This window comes from Rousettus aegyptiacus, unplaced genomic scaffold (genome assembly GCF_014176215.1).
Source record: "Rousettus aegyptiacus isolate mRouAeg1 unplaced genomic scaffold, mRouAeg1.p scaffold_m13_p_3, whole genome shotgun sequence".
In the NCBI taxonomy this organism is placed as follows: Eukaryota; Metazoa; Chordata; class Mammalia; order Chiroptera; family Pteropodidae; genus Rousettus; species Rousettus aegyptiacus.
The window spans coordinates 39,560,112-39,580,647 of record NW_023416306.1 but is presented as its reverse complement, the minus strand read 5'-3'; the positions used below and the strand labels follow the sequence as shown (position 1 = coordinate 39,580,647).

Here is a 20,536-nt window from a genome sequence, read left to right as displayed (position 1 = left end):
GGAATCACCCAGGTAGTTATTGCAGGCAGCAGATATAACCCCAAGAGTTGAATGAGCAAAGGGACAGAATTGGATACTTAGAAGAGGAGCCCTTGGGCTGAAACTCAGACCTCTAAGGATGGTGCTGCTTAGGTAGGTGTCTCTATAGGAGAGGCAATGATGGGGTTGGTTCTGCTATTTCTGAGATGGTGAGATGATGCTAATTCTGCAAGTTGAAGAAAATACAAGTCAGATTTAGGTGCTATTAAGGAATTGCTGATGTCTGGGTGAAGAAGGGTTGTTGGGGGGATGCTCGCAAGAAAAGGAAGTAGACAGGAAGCCCCACGGAAAAAGAGAAAGGAACAAGTTCCTTCTTATTCCTTCCACTCCTTTATTGCCCCCTCTTGTCAGAGCCTAACTAGGAATCAACCAGCTGTGGAAGTTGAATGTGGTTTGCAGTGTGCCCCAGCATCAAAGAACAGAATATAGAAGGGTAGGTTTGGTGCTGATTGTCAATAATTCAATATCTGGAAGGTATACTTTTCCTGCCTTCCACAAATATGTGAGTACTTGCCCTGTTCTAGGCACGGAGGATAGAACCATGAGCAAAACAATATTAATTTTCCATTGAGTCTCTTACCTTTTATTACATATACTATAGTGGAGAAAATAAATAGACAAAAAAATAAAGAGGTAAAAAACATAGCATATTAGGTGGTAAATGCTCTCAGGAAAGGTAAAGCTAGGAAGTGCTAAGGGGTGGGTTGAGAGCAGGTATCAATTTTAACCAGGTTGTTCAGGGAAGGGCTGAGAAAAAGACAAGGGAGCAAAGACAGAGGGAGTGAGTCATGCAAATAATTGAGGAAAGAACATTCTAGATAAGGGTAGGGTGGAGGGTAAGGCAGATTAGGTAGGGCCTTATCTACCATTGTAAGGCTGTGGCTGTTACCATGCTAATGTGGGCAGCGCACTAGCAGCTTTGGAGAACAGAAGTGACGTGATATGACTTAGGTTTTTGAAGGATCCTTTTTGGGTGCTCTTTTGAGATTCCTTTGGCCTTCCGGGATTCACCTCAGCCCTGCTAACAGGACTTTAATTCTGGGTTTAGAATCTTGCCTTCCAAGTGCATCATTTTTTTCTGTACCTGTCTCTCATAACATTTCAGTGATGGGCCCGAGCCAAGTTTCCGATGCCTCTTCTCCTGAGGCTGCAACTTCACTCCACGATCACAACCTGTTTTTTTGTTGTTGTTGTTGTTTGTTTGTTTTTTGTGTTTTTTTTTGGTACCCTCTGAATAGTCTCAACTCGAGTTGATCTTAGTAGATTAGTCGACTTCTCTGGTGGTATATTCAGTCTTGTGAGAGTTGAGGCTGGCTTTATATCCAACATTTGTTCATTCTTTCAACAAATACGTATTGCAAATCTATTATGTGTCAAGTGCTCATGTAGTTACTAGGTTTATAACAGTGAACAAGACACATTAGCTCCCTGTTTTAGAAGTGGCAGTGGTAGGGGAGACAGAAGTTTTAAAAATCCTATAAGAAAGATGATTTTGGAGAGTGATAAATGAGACGAAGATCACAAGGTGACTATGACAGTATAACTGCTTGCTACTTGAGACTGGTCAGGGAAGACTTTTTTGATTAGGCGATATTTGGATAAAAATCTGAATGACAAGCCATATGAAAATCTGGGATCAACAAACACTGATGGACTTTAGCATTTGGGGCTTTTCTTTATCCAGGAGGTGGTCGGTCATTTTAGATACTTAGAGCCAGAGGAAGGTGCTCGAAAATCACTGACACTCCCCTCCCCTCCCTTTTCCTCTCCTTCCCTCCCCTCCCCTCTCTTCTCTCCTCTCCTCTCCTCCCCTCCCCTCCCCTCCCCTCCCCTCCCCTCCCCTCCCCTCCCCTCCTCTCCTCTCCTTCTCTTTCTCTAGTATTTTACCAGGGCCTACTGAGTATTTGATATTTTAAATATTCTAATAATGAATTTCAGAAATTATTCCTTCTTGAATATTTTACCAAGCACCACGCACAGGATTATTAAAGCATCATGTAGAATCTCTTAACTCTCAAGCTCATCTCATGCCCAGGTGGACCCCCGATTAGATACCAAATTAACAGCCTTTAAAAATTATTTCAAAAATAATCATAGCTTCATAGAAAGTTGCAAAAAAATAAATTTACAGGGATATCCCATGTACCTTTAACCCAGTTTCCCCCAATAGTAACATTTCATATTTCAAAACCTGGGTATGATCCATGGAGCTTATTCGAATTTCACCAGTTTTATTTACACTAATTAGTTTTATGCAATTTTATGTTACCACTACCATTATCAAGATACAGAAGTGTTCCATCAACACGAGGCTCCTTTCTGCTATCCATTTGTAGCCATACCCATTCCTCCTTCCCATACCTAACTTTTGACAATTCTAATCTGCTTTCTATCTCTATAAATTTGTTTTTCTAAGGATATTTTATAAATAGAATCACACAGTTTTCCTTCAGCATAATGCCCTGCAATCCATCTGAGTCATTACATATATGGATAGTCCATTCCTTTTTATTGTCAAGTAGTATTCCATGGTATGGATATAATACATAATTTGTTTCACCATTCATCTGCTGAAAAACATTTCGGTTGTTTCATTTTTGTCTGTTATGCATAAAGCTGCTATGAACATTCGTGTACACATTTCGTATGAACACAGGTTTTCACTTCCCTGGGATAATGTCCAGGAGTACAATTGCTGGTTCATATGGTAAATGCATGTTTAGAGTTTTTTGTTTGTTTGTTTTTTGAGAAACTGATGACTTCAGTATATATTTGCTTACAAATGTCCTCAGATGGATTGAGCAACACAAAGACTGGTTGCAAATTGTATCTTTTAGTAATTAGGAAATGTATTCATGATGTAGCATCTAAAATTAGATAAGCATTCAGTTACGATCTACATCTTATATCTTTCTACCACTTTTTCAGCAGCATTTTTTCACTGATCTGTTTAGCCATTTAGTACTTCTACAAGGACACTTCCCTCTCTCCTAATGCTATAGGATTTTCTAGGATTGTAGAAAGCTAGTATAAAATGTTTTCAAGATACTTATTGCAAGATACTTAAAGATATATTTTTGGAGGGAGTTCTGGAAGTTCTTGTACTTAAATTTATGGTGAGTAGTTGAATTATTATTAGTAGTATAGTAGGAAAATGTCTCATTATATAAGGTTTTTTCTCTTTTCTGAGCATTTTAGCCTGTATTAGTTCTCTGTACAGGTATTCTGAGGTAGATTTCCAATGTCTTTAGCCAACTAGAAGAGAAGCAGGAGGAGTGATGGAGTTAGTCAGAAGTGCCAGGTTCTAGCTGTTTCTGCGGGACATTAGTTGTATGACCTTAGACAAATCCCTATCTCTGCTTCATTATCTTCATGATGAAGAAGTTGAATTGGTGACCTAATAAAGGACCTTCAAATATGAAATTATATGAACGTAATTTATAAACACGTAAAATGAGATTTTATAGTGTTTTGCTAGGGGTTCTATTTGCAAAGGCAAACCTTAAAAATTTGGGTGTCTATGCACAAAAATACTAAAATGACACAAGAATCAGCAAAGTCATCAGAGGTATTACTTATTTTCCATCCAAAGAGCAAAAGTTAAAAGCGCATCCTTAAGTCTTAAATCCTTTAAAATTCACATCCAATGAGTCTCTGTTACGTCAGGCCTTTGGCTATACTTCGGAATAAGATCAAACTTGGGGCGGGAGTAGGGCTGAAAAAGCTCTAATTTTTATTTATTTTAAGTCGGTCATTCTGTGAAGGTTGAGAGTCTAGGTTTTTCTTGGAAGGCGCTCAGCAGTCTCTTGACTTGCTGACTCTCTAACTCTGAATGAGCTCTCGGCTCCCCTTTTTTGGGGAGGCGGAGGGTGGGGGCGGTGGTGTGTGTGTTTCAGCCAACGAGTCCCATCTCAGAGGAAGGAAGAACGCGTGGAATTGCAACCCCGAGTTGATCTTCACTCCTCCTCCCCCTCGATTTGCAGCCGGGGAAGTTAAGTGACCCACGGTGCGTCCTCGCCACGTGCTCGGAGAACCCAGCGAGGTAATTCCAGGCCTCCTGCGGGACCCAAGAACCCAGCAACGCCAGGGTCCCTTCCTCGGAACCCCTACTAAAGGGGGGAGGGGCGACCTTTTTGGGAGAGCTCTCGCGACACCTTCAGCCTAAGAGCGAGAGGACTGGAATCCTCCTACGCCTTAAGTGCAGGACCTTGGACCCCGCGAGTTCCCGGGTGGGGCGGGGCGGCGATCGTCTCCACCACAGGTGGAAAGCCTTTCCCTGCGGGGCGTAGCCGCCACGCCCCCTCCCCGGCTTTGACGCTGGTCTTTAAGTGGGGGTGGGGGTGGGGGTGGGGGCGGAAACAATCCAGCAGCTCGGGACACTGGCCCCGTTGCCAGGCGATGGGAGAGAACACGGGGCCCACGAGAAAAAGGGGCGGGGCCCAGCACAGAAAGGGGCGCACGTCCGACCGGCGGCCACGCAGCCGCCCTGGCTCCCTCTGGGGCCGGCGCGCCCTGGTCGGCTCCGCGCTCCGGGCCCGCCCTCCGGGCCGAGCTGCGCACGCGTCGCGCGAGCGGCCGCCTCCGCTCCTCGCCGGCTGGAGGCGGGGCTGCGTGTCCCGCGCGGGTGGCGCTGCTGTCGGATCTTCCCAGGAGCCGGTGAACCGAGCGGTCTCGAGGGAGGGGCGCGGGAGGGCTGGCGCAAGAAGAAGGCGCGCGAGGGTCGGCCTCCGTGTCCACCGCGGCTGAAGAAAATGGTGTTCGAGTCGGTGGTCGTGGATGTGCTGAATCGGTTCTTGGGGGACTATGTGGTGAACCTGGACACGTCCCAGCTCACTCTGGGCATCTGGGGAGGTAACGAGCCCGCCGCCGCACCTCGCTCTCGCCTCTGTCCCTGTCCCTTATTGCTAGAGCCGGTTCCTCCCTTCTTGGGGCCTCGGGTCCCTTGCTTGCCGGGCGTCGCCACCCGCTGTCGCCCTCCTCGGGGTCAAATTACGTAAAGCCGGGGGGCAGTTCCGGGGCCTCCGCTTGCGAGGTGGTTTATTTTTTGGCCATGGGGTCGAGGGATCGTGGGTGCTGGATGAAAAGGCCCCCTTTTTTCGAGCCGAGCAACCGAGGGGACCCGTAGTGGATTCCAAAGGTCTGGAGTTCAAATTCCGGCACGGCGTCCTTTTTCGCCCCTCGCTGTCTGGCTTCAGCTGTGCTGGGCGAGGGGAGGCAACGGGACGCACCTGGGCTTGGTCTCGCACCTGTCATTTCCCCCCACTTGGGTTATGATGGAGGGCCCGGGGGAGCCCACGGAGTGTCGCACGCTGCCTCGCACGTGAAGGCAAGACGCTGTGACCGAAGACGCCCTCTTCTTTCCCCAGCCTCGGCGTCTGGCTAAGCCGAGGTGTTTTCTCGGGCCAAACCACCTGGGTTGCTCGATTGGATTCGGCTGATAACAAAAGCGAAACTCCTGTGCGTAACTCAGACACTTGATTATGTGTTTTCATTTCACAGCCTGGCCCAGGAACGTGTTACGTTTGTAAGGCTTTGGGGTTTTGTGGGTCAGAGTAAATTATTATTATTATTTTTAAGAAACTAGGTGCAGCTGTGTAACATAGTAGACCTGCAAAAGACTGGAACGAACTTGCACTTAACGTTGATTAGTGAAGGACCGACGCTTTATACTTTGTATCCGTTTACTCTGGTGCTTTACCTTATCCAGAGCCTTATTTTTAATGCTTCCATCTACTTTTGTATTATACCTTTTTTTTTTTAAATTTTAAATAGCCGTAGAAATTAGATTCCTTTTCTTTATAGAATGAATTTCCCAGGCCAAAGTTAGGGTTAATTTTTTTGTGTGAATGGTATATTAAAAAAAATCTTGAACACGCTCATGCTTTCAGTTTTCTTCTAAAACACTTGTTTTTATTTTTCTCTTTTATGAGGTAGTGTAAGTAGGTAATTTAGTTTGATAAAGTAGACATCTTTTTACTACTCTTGGTACCTAGTACCACAATAGAGAGCAGGACTACAAGAACTAGGGACATTAAGTGCTAGCTCAGCATCTCTGACTGGTACCAGAAATTTGCATATTGTTTAACTGTGCTGCTTCTCATTTACAAAGTAGAAATAATAAAACTTGTCTCTACCTACTTAGAAGGAAGTCTTGAGAACGTTTTGTGGTGTGCTTTGATCTTTAGTGGGAGGGAGGTTGCTTCTACATACAGGGTGGAGGTTTGTGTGGAGGGTGATTTTCCAGGATTTACTTAATATTTACATACAGTGAAATTCACTCTTGTGAAGTATAGTTCTGTTCTTTTTTTTTTTTTTTTTTTTTTACGCTTAGTCTTCCTAGGTGGTCCCCATCCAAGTACTGACCAGGCCCTACCCTGCTTAGCTTCTGAGATCAGACAGGATCCGGCATGTTCAGGGTGGCGTGGCAGTAGACAGTATGGTTCTGTCTTCATGAATGCAAAGAGGCCTGTCTCCAACCATCACAGTCATGATTACAGAAAAATTCCAACAAGAACCCCAAATTTTCTCTGCTGCCCCTTTGACGTCTACCCAACTCAACTCTCACCTTCCTGGGAATGTAGCTTTTGGGGTTTGTCTTCTTTTACTTAATTTCACTCCTTTCATTTCTTATGTAAAATGAATTTAAAAGTCACCATGTGTTGCATTCTTACATATTTTTAGTAGTATTTTATTGTATAAATGTACTGTAAACGTTAATCTGTTCATAGGTTGAGGGACGTTTCAGTTTTGGGCGATTATGAAGAGCTGCTGTAATCTTCATGTAGTGGTTTTTGTGTGAACAAAATTTTTTATTTCTCTTGGGTAAATACCTAAGAGTGGGATTTCTAGGTGATGTGGTAAGTGAATATTTAATTTATGGGAAACAATGGAACTGCTTTTCAAAGTGTACCTGTTTCACAGTCTCATTAGTGTTGTATGAGTGCTTAGCTGCTCTGAACCTAAGCAGTCCTGTAATATTGTCATTTTTAAAAACTTTTTTTTTTGTTTTTTACCAAATTTAATAGGTATATTTTGATAAAGCATTGTGGTTTTAATTTGCATTTCCTTGGTGATTAAAGACATTGAGCTGCTTGTTTTTTTTTTTTAATTTTACCTTTTGTATATTGTTGGTGAAGTACCTGTTAAATCTGCTGCTCATTTAAAATTTTTTATTTTTCTATTGAGATTTAATTCATATCATTAAATTCACCCCTTTAAAATGTACAATTCAGTGTATTTTAGTATAGTCACAAAATTGTGCAGCTGTCACCACTAATTCCAGAACATTTCACCCCCCAAATTAACCTCATACCCGATAGCAGTCACTCCAAATTTGCTCTCAGTCCCCCTTCACCCCGCTTCTGGCAACCACCGATTTCCTTTTTAGTCTCTATAGATTTTTTAGTTCTGGATGTTTCAGTTATATGGAATCTCACAATATATGTAGTCTTTTATTTCTGGCTTCTTTTACTTAGCATTATATTTTCAAGGTTCATCCAAGTTGTAGGGTGTATCAATATTCATTTCTTTTTATGACTGAATACTGTTCCATTGTATGGATACATCACATTTTATCTTTTCATCAATTGGTTGACATTTAAGTTATTATGACTTTTTGGCTTTTATGGGTAATATTTTTGTGAACCTTCATGTACAGGTCTTTTGTGGCATGTTTTAAATTGTCTTGCCTATATATACTTATAAGTGGAATTGCTTAGTCATATAGTAACTGACTTTTAAAAGAACTGCCAAACTTTTCCAAAGTGTTTGTTTTTCTCAGCGTCCAGTATTGACACTTCTTTAAATATTATGGATACAAGTCCTTTGTCAGATACATGTGATTTAAAAGTATTTTCTCCCCGCCCTTCCCCCCGCCTTTTCTAAGCTTGTCTTTACAAAGCAAAAGTTTTGCATTTTGATCAAGTACAAGTCATCAAAAATTCTTTGAGTCATGCTTTGTGTTGTAGCTACGAAGTCTTTGCTTAACCCAAAGTCACAGATTTTTTTAGAAGTTTTATAATTTTATATTTTATATTTCTGATAAATTTTTGCATGACGTGTGTTATAGGTTGAAGGTTGAGGTTGGTTTGTTTGCATATGGATGCAAATGTCTGCAGTTCTAGCACCACTTACTGAAGAGAATATCCTTTCTCCATTGAATGTCTTTGCATTTTTGTAAAAAATCAGGCTATATTGTACGGGTTTATTTTTGGATTGTAGTCTGTTTCAGTGATCTGATAATTGTAGCTTTATAGTAAGTCTTTAAATCAGGTAGTGTAATCCCTCTAACTTTAGTGTTTATCAGATTTTAAAATAACACATTTGTGTTTTAAATATTGAAGTAGTTTATATTTTGATAAATGAAGTTTTAAATAATAGCTGGAAATTTAAAAAAGCCTCAAGAATTTAAAAAGCGAGATTTTTTTATAAACTGGATTTTAAAAAAAACATTCTTTGAAAATTTCAAAAATAGAAATTAGATGCCGCATAGGAAAAATGTAAAGATTATGAACCTAGTATTTTATGGTCCTACTAGTATCAGAAGGACCTATTAATTTTAAATGTATGCTTTTGCTAGGTTTCTGTGTAATTGGCTAATTTCACTATCAGCTTAGTAATAGTATTAATTCATAATCAGGAGTTAAATGGATGGTTTCAAAGCTAAAATTAGAAATTCGTTTCTGAGATATTTCTTTGAAAATCAAAACCCATGTTTCTTTAGAAACATTGTTATATATAAAAAGTTTCCAAAAACCTGTTTAATTATAATTTAGCAGAACAACACTGCTATCTATACTGGGTCCTGTACAGTAAGTAGGTTGAGCCCTGGAAACGTGTCTTCTATGGGAGTGGAAAGAGCAATTGAGCTTTATCTCAACCCTTTGCAAATTTTAATGTTGGTAAAGTATGCTTTTTATACATTTTTAAATCTCCACCCTTCCATATATCAACCACTTAGGGAGGTAATAAGTGCTTCATAGACTCAACTGAGAGTCATCTACCAACTTTCCAAAAACAGTCTAGGATTTCACATCTTCAAGAGCTAGGCAGCATCAGCATCAGCCATAGGCGCTTGTTATAAATACAGATTTTTGAACCATTTCCCAGGGATTATAATTCATTTTTCTGCAGTAGGACACCACAATCTTTTTTTTTTTTTTTTTTTTTTAAACAAATGGCATGGGATTGTGATGCACAACTATGTGGCTCTGAAGAGTTCTTTAGGGCAGAAGTATTAGAAATTCATTAGCAGGAGCAGTAGTAGGAAGTGGCTTGTGTTAGAGGATTATTTGTAGTACAGGAAGTACCTGTATTTTATAGCCTCTTCTTATTACTAGTCTTTCCTTATCCATGAGGTAAACATTCTAAGACCCCCAGTGGATGTCTGAAACTGGTACTTAACTACACACACACACACACACACACACACACACACAGTTTTTTCCCATACATTACATTACATGTATACATATTTTTTCACTTAAGGGAAGCACTTTATGGCTTCTCTTTGGCATAGCGGGATTGCCAACAACGCTACTATTGTGGTTTGGAGTTGTTATTAAGTACCATAATGGTTAAATACAAGTGGTGTGATCCCAAGACAATCAATCTGATAACCTAAACAGCTACTAAGTGCTAAAGGGCAGGTAGCAAACAATGTAGATAATGCTGGGCAAAGGGATGGTTCACAGCCTGGGCAGGAGCAGGACAGTGTGAGATTTCATGCTACTCAGAATAGTGCACAATTTAAAACTTAAGAATTATTTTTGAAATTTTCCATTTAATTTATGACTGCAGTTGGATACTAGTAACAGGGACCACAGGTAACTGTAGTCTAGAAAAGCGAAACCTAGATTAAGGAAGGACTGCTGTGTAGTCTTCCTCTTTCTCCCTTTTCTCTGGTTTTCTCCAAACTTAAAATAATTGGATGAATTTGTAAATTTGGGGAGGGAGTGTCTGACATGTAACAGAAGCTCAGATTTATTTTTTAAGCTAATTTGCATGTTCTGGTTTTGAAATGTTAATCTTTCAGTTTTTTCTTTATAATAGAGGCTTATATTCAGTGGCCACTTAACTATATACCCTCAGTATACTAGGGGCTCTGTAAGAAGTTGAAAATTCAGTTTCTGATTTTAACGAGTCATTCTATGATAGGAATATACTAGGGAGCCACACAAATGATTGTTATAGTCTTAAGAACAATTACCAATTCCAGTTTTTTAAATATTATTTTTACCTTTACATTCTAAGATATTTTCATAGAACTTTAGAATTGAAAAGCATTTTATTATGAAAAGTGTTCAAACATACAGCAATGTTATAAGATTTTACAGCCCATAACTACATACCCACAATCTAGATTCTACCATTAATTATATAGTAACAGCTTTGAGTTAAAATTAACATATAGTAAATGTACATGAAGTTTACAGTTTGATAGACCTTGACATATGTATGCACCTGGGACATCATCGTCACAATCAAGATAATGAACATATCCATTACACCCTGAAATTTCCTTGTCTCCATCCCTAGAGGCATCCAATATTCTGACTTTTTTTTCTACCATACATAATTCTATTTCTGTATAGTCTTTCTACTTTATAGAATATAATTTGCTTAGTTTTTTCTTTTTTTCAAGATTGTTTGTTGGGTTTTGTAAAATGATTTTTCTGCATTTGTTGATGTGATCATAAGATTTTCAGTTATTGATGTAATGGATTACATTCATTGATTTTTGAATGTTGAACGAGCCTTTCTTTCACACATGGAATAAATCCCACTTGGTCATGGTATATAATTATTTTTCTACATTGTTGGATTCAGTTTGCTGATGTTTTGTCAAGATTTTTGGTCTGCAGTTTTTCTTTTTTGTAATGTCTTCATCTCATTTTGGTGTTAGGGTATACTGATGTCAGAGATGGGTTAGGAAGTGTTCCCTTTGCTTCTGTTTTCTGGAAGAGATTGTAAGGGATTAGTATCATTATTTTCCCCTTTGAAATGTTTGGTAGAACATTGAAACCTTCTGGGGTTTCATCTGGACATTATGCTTTCAGTTTTGAAACATTGTTAATTATTGATTCAATTTCATTAATAGATATAGGCCTATTTAGATTATTTTTTCTTGTGTGAGTTTTGGTAAAATGTATCTTTCAAGGAGTTGGTACATTTCATCTAAGTTACAACATTTGTGGGTACATTTATACATTCTTTTATTATTAGTTTAATGTCCATGGGATCAGTAGTGATAGTCCTTCCTTTCATTGCTGATATTAGTAATTCATGTCTTTTTCTTTTCTTCCTTAGCTGATTTGGTTAGAGAGTTATCAGTTTTTTGATCTTTTCAAAGAAACAGCTTTTGGTTTAATTGATTTTTTTTCCTATTGATTTTCTGTGTTGAATTTCAGTGATTTCTGTTCCAATTGTTATTATTTCTTCTGCTTGAGTAGTATTTAATTTTTTTTTTTTTACCTAGAATTCTAAAGTGGAATCTTCAATTATTAATTTAAATCTTTCCTTTTTCAAATATATGCATTTAGTGATATAAATTTCCCTCTAAGCCCTGCTTTTGTTGCATGTCACAAATTTTGATTGTATTTTTATTTGATTCAAAATATTTTAAATTACTTTTAAGATGTTGTCTTTGATGGATGTGTTATTTAAAACTAGTGTTTATTTAATCTTCAAATGTTTTGAGATTTTTTCAGCTTTCTTTTTGTTACCATTCTTGTTTAATTCTATTGTGGTCTAAAAGTAAACTTGGTATGACTTCTGTTCCTTTATATTTGTTAAGGTATGTTTTATGGCCCAGTGTGTAGTCTATTTAGGTGAATGTTCCATGTGAGTGCAAAAAGAATGTGTATTTTGCTGCTGCTGTTTGGGATACTCTGTGTTTCAGTTAGATCCCTTTAGCTTTAATTTGTGTGTTTGTATTTAAGATGTGTTTCTTGTAGATACTATATAGCTGAGTTTTTTTTTTTTTTAATCCACTCTCATGTCTCTATTTCTTTAATTGGTATATTCAGACTGTTGGCACTTAATTTAAAGTGATTATTGATGTAGTTTGGTTAGTGGTGTTATAGCTATGAAATCTGTAGCTCTTTTCTAGTCATTGCATATCTTCACTTTTTAAAACCTTCCCCTCTTTTTCTGCCTTCTCTAGTTTCAATTAAGGATTTGGTATGATTTAATTTTTCCTCTTTTAGCATATCAGTTATATTTAAAAAAATTTTAATGGTTGTTTTAGAATTGCAGTATACGATTCTATAAATAAATACATGTATTTAATTTGTTCACTTTCAAATAACACTATACTGTTCATAGATAGTGGAAGTACCTTATAACCTCCATTCCATTCCATCCTTTCTGCCCCTTATAAAATTGCTGTGGTTCATTTTGCATATTGTAAGTTGTACTCAGTGCACTGTCGATATTATTTGAAAAGTTTTCCTTTAGATCCTTCAGGATAAGGAAAATAAAATGGTTAATTTTACCTTCATTTATTCCTTCTTTAATTCTCTTGTAACGAGATCTGAGTTTCTGACCTGTATCATTTTCCTTATCTTTGAAAATTCTTAACACTTCTTGCAAGGGAGGCCTACTGGCAATAAATTCCACCAGTTTTTGTCTGAGAAAGTATTTCTCCTTCAGTTCTCCCTCCCCTATTTAATGTATTGATAAAATGAACTGTTAATATCAAACATTAAAAAAAAGCTGAAGAAGAGCACTTAAAGAATTGTAGTGCCAAAATATAATGTAAATAACATTCTAGATGGATTTTAAGTCCATAGTAAAATGACCATTAAACTCAATTGACTGAAAACCAGAACTGTGCACTGAAACTAGAAATACTAGGAAAGAATGAGGAAAGACAATACTAGAAATAAAAAGGCAGGAAAAATTGAGGCGGATGACAGAAGAAACACTAAAATTTGTTAAAGACAGGCAACAGACAAAAGTAAATGGTGGCAAAAGCAAGGTTAAAATTCTGAACTCACTTTATAAGTTACAATCATGTAGAGATAAAGAGAATAGTTATTGTAAGGAAATAGAAGAGAGCAACAGAAGAAAAATGAGATTTCTACCAGAAGATTTAAAAATAAAAGGGAAGTTCAAACTTCAAACCTGGACTAGGAATGCCGAATAACCAACAAAGAAGCATATTATCTGACCACAAGAAAATTAAGTGAAGGTAGAAACAATATACTGAAAATCTGTACAGAAGAGACAAAAAAATGACAGAAACCTTTGAAGAGGATTTCTATAAAGAAAAACTTGTAATTCTAGAAAGTGAAGTGAAAGCTGCCATGAAATTATTGAGAAGAAATAAATCACCAGGGTAGATGGGATACCAATAGAGTTATTTTGAGCCACAGAGTGAATCCATCACAGTCCTAACAAGAATATGTCAACAAATACAGATAAAACAATATCCTACAGATTGGAAATGGTTAACATACATCCCAATTTTTAAAAAAGGAGATACCCAGGAGTGCAGTAACTTGTAGGACTATTGTTCTGATTTCCCACACAAGAAAGTAATATTCAGAGTGATGCAACAAAGGCTTCTTCTAGCTTACGTGGAGCAAGAATGTGGGATGTTCGAGCTGGATTCAGAAAAGGAAGAAGTACCTGAGGTCTAATTGCAAACATTCGTTGGTCTTGGAGTGCTCCAAAGAATTTCGGAAGAAGGTTAGTGTACATTTTATAGACTACAGTAAAGCCTAGCTCTTGATTGTTCTGACGTATACACTATGTATAACCACCGTCAGGACAGAATAGAGGCAGAATAGTTTCTTGTAGGCAAAGTGTCAGGGGCGCATTTTATCTCCCTATTTAATCTGTATGCAGAACATATATGAAACACTGAACTAGACTTAGAGGAAGGAGTGAAAATTGTTGGAAGCAATATCAATAACTTGAGATATGCAGATGATATCATCTTACTGGCTAAAAGTAGCAATGGTTTAAACAACTGATGAAAGTGAAAGAGTGCCAAAGCTACTGCATTTGAACATCAAGAAGACAAAAATGAGTAAGAGGAAATACACAACTTTAACATAGACTGTGAAGATATTGAAATTGTTATAGATTTCGCTTACCTTGGTTCAGTCCCATTCACATGGGTATTGCAGCCAAGAAATCAAGAGAATACTAGGACTCGGGAGAGTGGCAATGAAAAAATTAGGAAAAATTACCAACAGCAAAGATATGCCATTAGAGATCAGAGCTAAGATCATCCACATCCTCGTTTACCAGATAACCGTGTGTGGATGCAAAAGCTGAACAATGAAGAAGGCTGATAGGGAAAAAAAAAAAAAACGCTTCTTTTGAAATAGGGTGTTGGAAGAGAGCTCAGATACCTTGGGCAGCCAGAAAGATGAAACAAGTGGGTCCTAGAGCAAATTAAGCCTGAAACATCACTGGAGGCAAAAGTGACAACACTGAAGCTGTTCTACACTGGGGACATCATGAGAAGGCAGAGTTCTTTGGAAAAGGCAGTAAAGTTGGGAACAGCAGAAGGCAGCAGAAGAGGAAAACCGGATACGAGATGGAGTGACTCCTTAAAAGAGGCCACAGGCGTGAGTCCTCCGAAGCTGAGCAGGGCTGCTGAGGACAGGACGTTGTGGATATCGCTCACTCACGGGGTCTCTAGGAGTTGGAGCTGACTCAGTGGCATGTTAAGGCACACTCATCTCTGCCCTCATATTTGCACTGAAAATCTTTTTCCACCCTTTTACTTATAATCTATATGTGTCCTTAGAACTAAAGCAAGTCTCTTGTAGACAGCACATAGTGGGATCCAGTTTCGTTTTATTTTTAAAAATCCATTTTGCCCATCTAGGTCTTTAGAGTGGGGAGTTTAAACTATTAATTTGTATATGTCTTCTAATTTTTTGTCTCATTTTTTTCCTTGCTACCTTTGTGTCCAGTCAATTTTTTATAGTGACACATTTTGATTCCCTTTTATGTTTATTCTGTAGATATTTTCTTTGTGGTACCACAGGAATGACATATAATATTTTAATGTTATAACTATATTTTAAGCTGACACCACCATAACTTCAATAGCATACAATAACTTTAGTTGTTTTTACCTTACCTCCCCAACTTTGTTATGTACAAATGATATTTTTATATATTACATATCTATTAACAGACTTAAAATCTTTTGTCTTTTAAATCCTATAAAAGAATAAAGTGTTCCAAAGTAAAATTATTTTTTATATTTGCCAATGTATTTACCTTTACTGTAGAAATTTATATTTTTATATGGCTTCTTTATACGAGAATAGCTTAATTTTTTTCCTCGTTTTTGAAGTAGCTATGATATTTTGTTGGATATAATGTTCTCAGTTGACAGGTTTTTTCTTTCAGCACTTTAAATATATCATCTCTGTTTTCTGGCTTGCAGGTTTCTGCTGAGACATCTGGTAATCTTATTGAGGAACTGTGTGTGTGTGTGTGAAGTCATTTTTTTCTTGCTGCCTTTAATTTTTGTCTTTGATTATCATATTTCTTGGTTGAGATTCTTGGATTCACATATCCACATTTTCCCTCAAATTCGGGAGTTTTGAGCTGTTATTTCTTCAAATAAGTTCTCTGCCCCTTTATTTTTCCTCCTTTTGGACTTCTCTAATGCATACACTTGATAATGTTCCACAAGTCCCTGAGGCTGTGTTCACTTTTCTTTGTTTTTAAATTTTTGCTTCTGTATTTTCAAATAACTTGTCTTAAGCTTGCTGATTCATTCTTTTGTCTGTTGGAGTCTACTTTTGACTTTAGTGAATTTTTCCATTCAGTTTTTTTTTTTGGTACCTCTATTGGGATATGTATGGGTGTGTTTCTCTGCTTTCTTTACAGATTTTTCATTTTTGTTCATCTAGTTACATTTAACACTGTGTAGGTTTAAGGTGTGCAACGTTTTGATTTAATATATTTATGTATTGCAGTATGATTATTATACTGCAATACAGTTAACACTTATTCCATGCCACAGAATTCTTTTTTTGTGGTGAGAACATTTCAGATCTAGTCTCTCAGAGATTTCGAGATGTTTAATACAGTATTGTTGACTGTAATCACTAGGATGTGCATTAGAGCTGCAGAACCTACTCATCTTCTAGTTGCGAGTATGTACACTTTAACAACCTCTCCCTAGTTCCATCACATCCCAGTCCCTGGTAACTACCATTCTACTCTCTGCTTCAGCGAGCTTGGCTTTTTTATATTCCACATGTAAATGATATCATACAATATTTGTCTTTTTGTGTCTGGCTTATCTTACTAAGTATGTCCTCAAAAGTCCAACCATGTTGTTGTAATGGCAGTATTTCCTTCTTTTTCACAGTTGAGTAATATTCTATTGTGTGTGTGTATATCATACCTTCTTTATCCATTCATCTGTTTGTGTACTCTTAGGTTGTTTCCTTACTTTGGCTATTGTGAAAAATGCTGCAGTAAACATGGGAGTGCAGGTATCTTTTTGATATACTGTTTTCCTTTGGCTATATACCCAGAAGTAGGATTTCTGGATCACATTCAAAGTTTTTCTTAGTCTTTGATTTTCTTCAGTTTGCTTATGATATACCTAGGTGTAGAATTTTGGGGGTATTTTTTAGCTTGGTGTTCTCTGAGTTTCCTGGATCTGTGGTTTGGTGTCTTTATCATTAATTTTGGAAATTTCTTAGCTGTTATTACTCTAATTTTTTTCTCCTTTTTTATTTCTAGTATTACTATTATGCATGTTTGACAGCTTTTACAATTGTCTTATAGTTCTTAGACATTCTGTTGCATTTTATTTTTCTCTTTGCATTTCAGTTTGAGAAGTTTATGTTTATATATTTTTGAGCTTGCTGATTTTGGATTGAAAAAATTTCTTTCCAAATGTTCATTCGAAGTATATTTAAATTCAATTCATTTTTTTTTTTTTGTATATTGTGTTTGTATTATGGTATCTTACTTGATTCACATTCTTTGTATAATTCTGATTAAAATGTATAAACTTTGAGTTACAACTGCAGAGGTCATAACTTACAATAAATGATGTTTTGGTCAAACATACAATGTTAGACTAAGTTGAAGAATGAAGGTGACCTAATAAGACTATAGTCAGATTCTCTCTTTTATGTACATTATTTTTAAGTATTTTTCCTTAATATGACATTTTGGGAATGAAGTATACCTAACTTTTTAAAATTCAAAATGTTTGAATATTTCAATTTAATTTTTAAATAATCCTTTTTAGGAGCTGTGGCCCTGAAGAATCTTGAAATTAAAGAAAATGCCCTGGTAGGTTTTGTGTATAAGAAATTTGTTAGTGGATTTATCTACATAGACTCTTTCCTGATTTACTTTGTTACCTTAAATCATTTAAGTTTGAGAAAATAATTTGAATATGTTATGTAAAATGTGAATGCTGCAAAATGCACTTTCAGTTTCTTTAAAAGCACAAACTGACAGTATAATTTTCCCCATTTAAAAATATTTTTAATTTCCTTACTATATGGTTTTATTTTTTAAAAAAACTTAAGTATAGTTGACATGAATATTATATTAGTTTCTATATGGTTTTATTTTAAATGGTTAACTTCCCCAGTCATCTTCCAAGATTTTTAATACCACTTTAACCATTTTTTACTGTAAAATTGAATGCTATTAATTACATTGACAGTGTTGTCCAACCATAACCAGTATCTATTTCGAAAACTTAGTCATTACTCCCTGTAACCACAAGAAATAACTTTCCATTCCCTCTCCCAGTAGAGCCTGCTAACCTCTAGTCTATTTTCTGTCTCTGTGAATTTCCAGGTACCTCATATAAATGGAATCATGCTATTTTGTCATTTTCTGTATGGCCTGTTTTACTTATTATAATTCTTTCAAGGCTCATTCATGCCATAGCATAGATCAGAACATCTTTTCTTTTTATAGCTGAATAATATTCTGTATGTATATCTGTTGTTTGTATATAATCTGTGATAGACACTTGGATTGTTTCTACCTCTTGTCTCTTATGAGTAATGCTGCTATTAATATTGGCATCCATATCACATAACTGTTTGAGTCGCTGCTTTTAATGCATGTGGGTAAATACCTAGGAGTTCAAATGCTGGACTATATGGTAATTTTATGTTTAGCTATTTCAGGAATTGCCACACTGTTTTCCATAGTAGTCGAATCATTTTATATTCCCATTAACAATGCATTAGGGTTTTGATTTCTCCACATCCTTGAGAAAATTTATTTTTTGTTTTTTGATAATAGCCATCTTAATGAGTGTAAAATGACATCTCACTTTCGTTTTCCTTAGCATTTCTTTAATGACTAGTCAGGTTGATCATCTTTTCATGTGTTTATTGGCCATTTGTATATGTTTTATGGAAAAATGACTATTAAAATCATTGTTGATATTTTACTTGGGGATTTTTTTGGTTAAGTTTTTATATTCTGGATATTTATCCTTATCAGATATATGATTTGCAGATATGTATCCCCATTCCATGGGTTGTTTTATGCCTCATGTCCTTAGATGCACAACATTTTTGATGAAATTGAATTCATTTGTTTTTTCTTTTGTTGCCTCTGGGTTTGGTGTGATATCCAAGAAATTATTGCCAAATTTTACCTTATGGGTCTTTCTAAGGGTTTTATAGTTTTAGTTTTTATGTTTAAGTCTTTGCTCTATTTTGAGTTAATTTTTGGATTTTGTGTAAAGTAAGGGTTCAGCTTCATTCTTTTTCAAGTTGGATATCTAGTTTTCCCAGTACCACTTATTGCAAAGGTTACCATTTCCCCTAATGAATGGGGAAAATTTTGTTTGATATTTTTTTCAAAATGGAGTTTTAATCTCTCGACAGTGGGCTGACAGTGGAATTTCCCACTTTTTCCTACCCAAAATGTAAAACAGGTAGTGATTATGGTATGGGTAACCTAGGTCAGAATTACTGTAAAATCTTTCCCCTATTTTAAACAGAGTAGTCTCCCTGAATTTTATAGTTTTGAGAACAGTAATCTAGTTATGTATAAGTTTTTAATAACTGTTGAAGGTAAAGAGAAGGTATAAGTTAACTTAAACCCTTTAAATAATTCTAAGAAGGAAAAAGTAGTCATCAGTTTTTTTGAACTGTATGTGTACTAATATTTTACATCTATATATTTTCTGTAGAGTCAACTGGATGTACCATTTAAAATTAAAGTTGGTCATATAGGTAAGCTATGTTTATTATTTGAACGTTCTCCTTGCTAAAAATACAACCAGGATAATATGCCTAGTACCTCTATAACGTGGTATTTTTATTGTTTCCGAGCATTAATCGATAATGTATTTTCGTATAGGTAAAGCTTAATTTTGTAACTTATATCATGTGGTTCATATATCGCTTGTCTAATACCTATGAAATTATATGTTATATTAGGTGTTAAAAATGAGTTGAGAGCCAAAGTGTTAAATCTAATAGCATAACCAGCTTAGTTTCTTAGATTTCTGGTAATTATTATTGTTGTATTCTGATTGATCATAGATATGTGGTGTAAAGAGTGGAGTCTGGACCATCCAGACAGCATGGCTCAGGATCTATCCAAAACAGAGTTTCTGCTCTGGAAGTTTTTACTATGTTTTCAGAAAATATTATGCTAGTTGTTCTGTATCATTTTTCTGGTGTTCATAGTTTACCTTTTAAGCATATTGAGCAAAGAGTAATTGGAATATGATATTTTAACATGTTTAACAAAAATATGTATGTTTGATTTCTTAAATTATGTTGGCTACTGTTTTAAATTGTTTAAATTACTGTGTAAACTTTATTGCTTTAAATGTTCAAGATGATAGCCCCTTTGAGATTCAGAATTACATAGATATACTTCGTTACATAGTTTGTATAATGTGACTTATATAATGTTATTGCAACATATTGGTGTCACTTGTGGAACAGGATACTCTGAAAGTTTATGTATGTTACATGATTAATGTCTCCATAATTATGTGCATTTATGGTTGTCAGTAGACCATTTGCCCAAGAAAGTTTTCATCATCTTAACAATGCTGAGACTCAGGTTCTCTCTCTTGTCCCTTCAATTTAAAGACAGTTTAGTATAAATAAGAGAAAACATGTCACTCATTACTTTTCCACCTAACATATTTCTTTTTGCATTTTTTAATGATTTTTTACATGTGCACATTTTAACTACTTACAATCCTGGTATGTATGATTTCATATTTTTTTTTCAGTTAACATTTAATAAAGATTTCTCATAATCCATGTTGGTATGATCTCATTTATTTCTTAGGATAGTGTAATAATCTAGTAAATACATATTGAGATATTGTAGAGTAATCCTGTATTTCCACAGGTACAACAATATTACAGTAAACATTTTCATGTAGCTTTTTAAATTTTTCCAAAAGTTATTGAATTTTGCAACTATTTTCATTGTATTTCAGTGTTCATAAATTTAACATCAATTCAAGAAAAGTAAAAAAAAAATGTATAAGAGG

The 20,536-nt window shown here is 36.2% G+C and overlaps 1 protein-coding gene across 8 annotated transcripts in view; it reads left to right on the top strand.

The window, feature by feature from the left end:
- Window positions 1-4,535: 4,535 nt before the first annotated feature.
- Window positions 4,536-20,536, top strand: part of VPS13A (vacuolar protein sorting 13 homolog A) — a 192,145-nt gene continuing 176,144 nt past the window's right edge. For 5 of the 8 annotated variants that reach the window (XM_036218237.1, XM_036218236.1, XM_036218235.1 and 2 more), the window contains exons 1-3: window positions 4,662-4,890; window positions 17,288-17,331; window positions 19,208-19,250. In XM_036218237.1, coding sequence (XP_036074130.1) covers window positions 4,791-4,890; window positions 17,288-17,331; window positions 19,208-19,250 — 187 coding nt within the window. In that variant the 5' untranslated portion in view covers window positions 4,662-4,790. Of the gene's footprint in view, window positions 4,891-17,287; window positions 17,332-19,207; window positions 19,251-20,536 lie in introns of all 8 variants that reach the window. The other 3 variants (XM_016157635.2, XM_016157633.2, XM_036218238.1) reach the window with 3 other exon arrangements.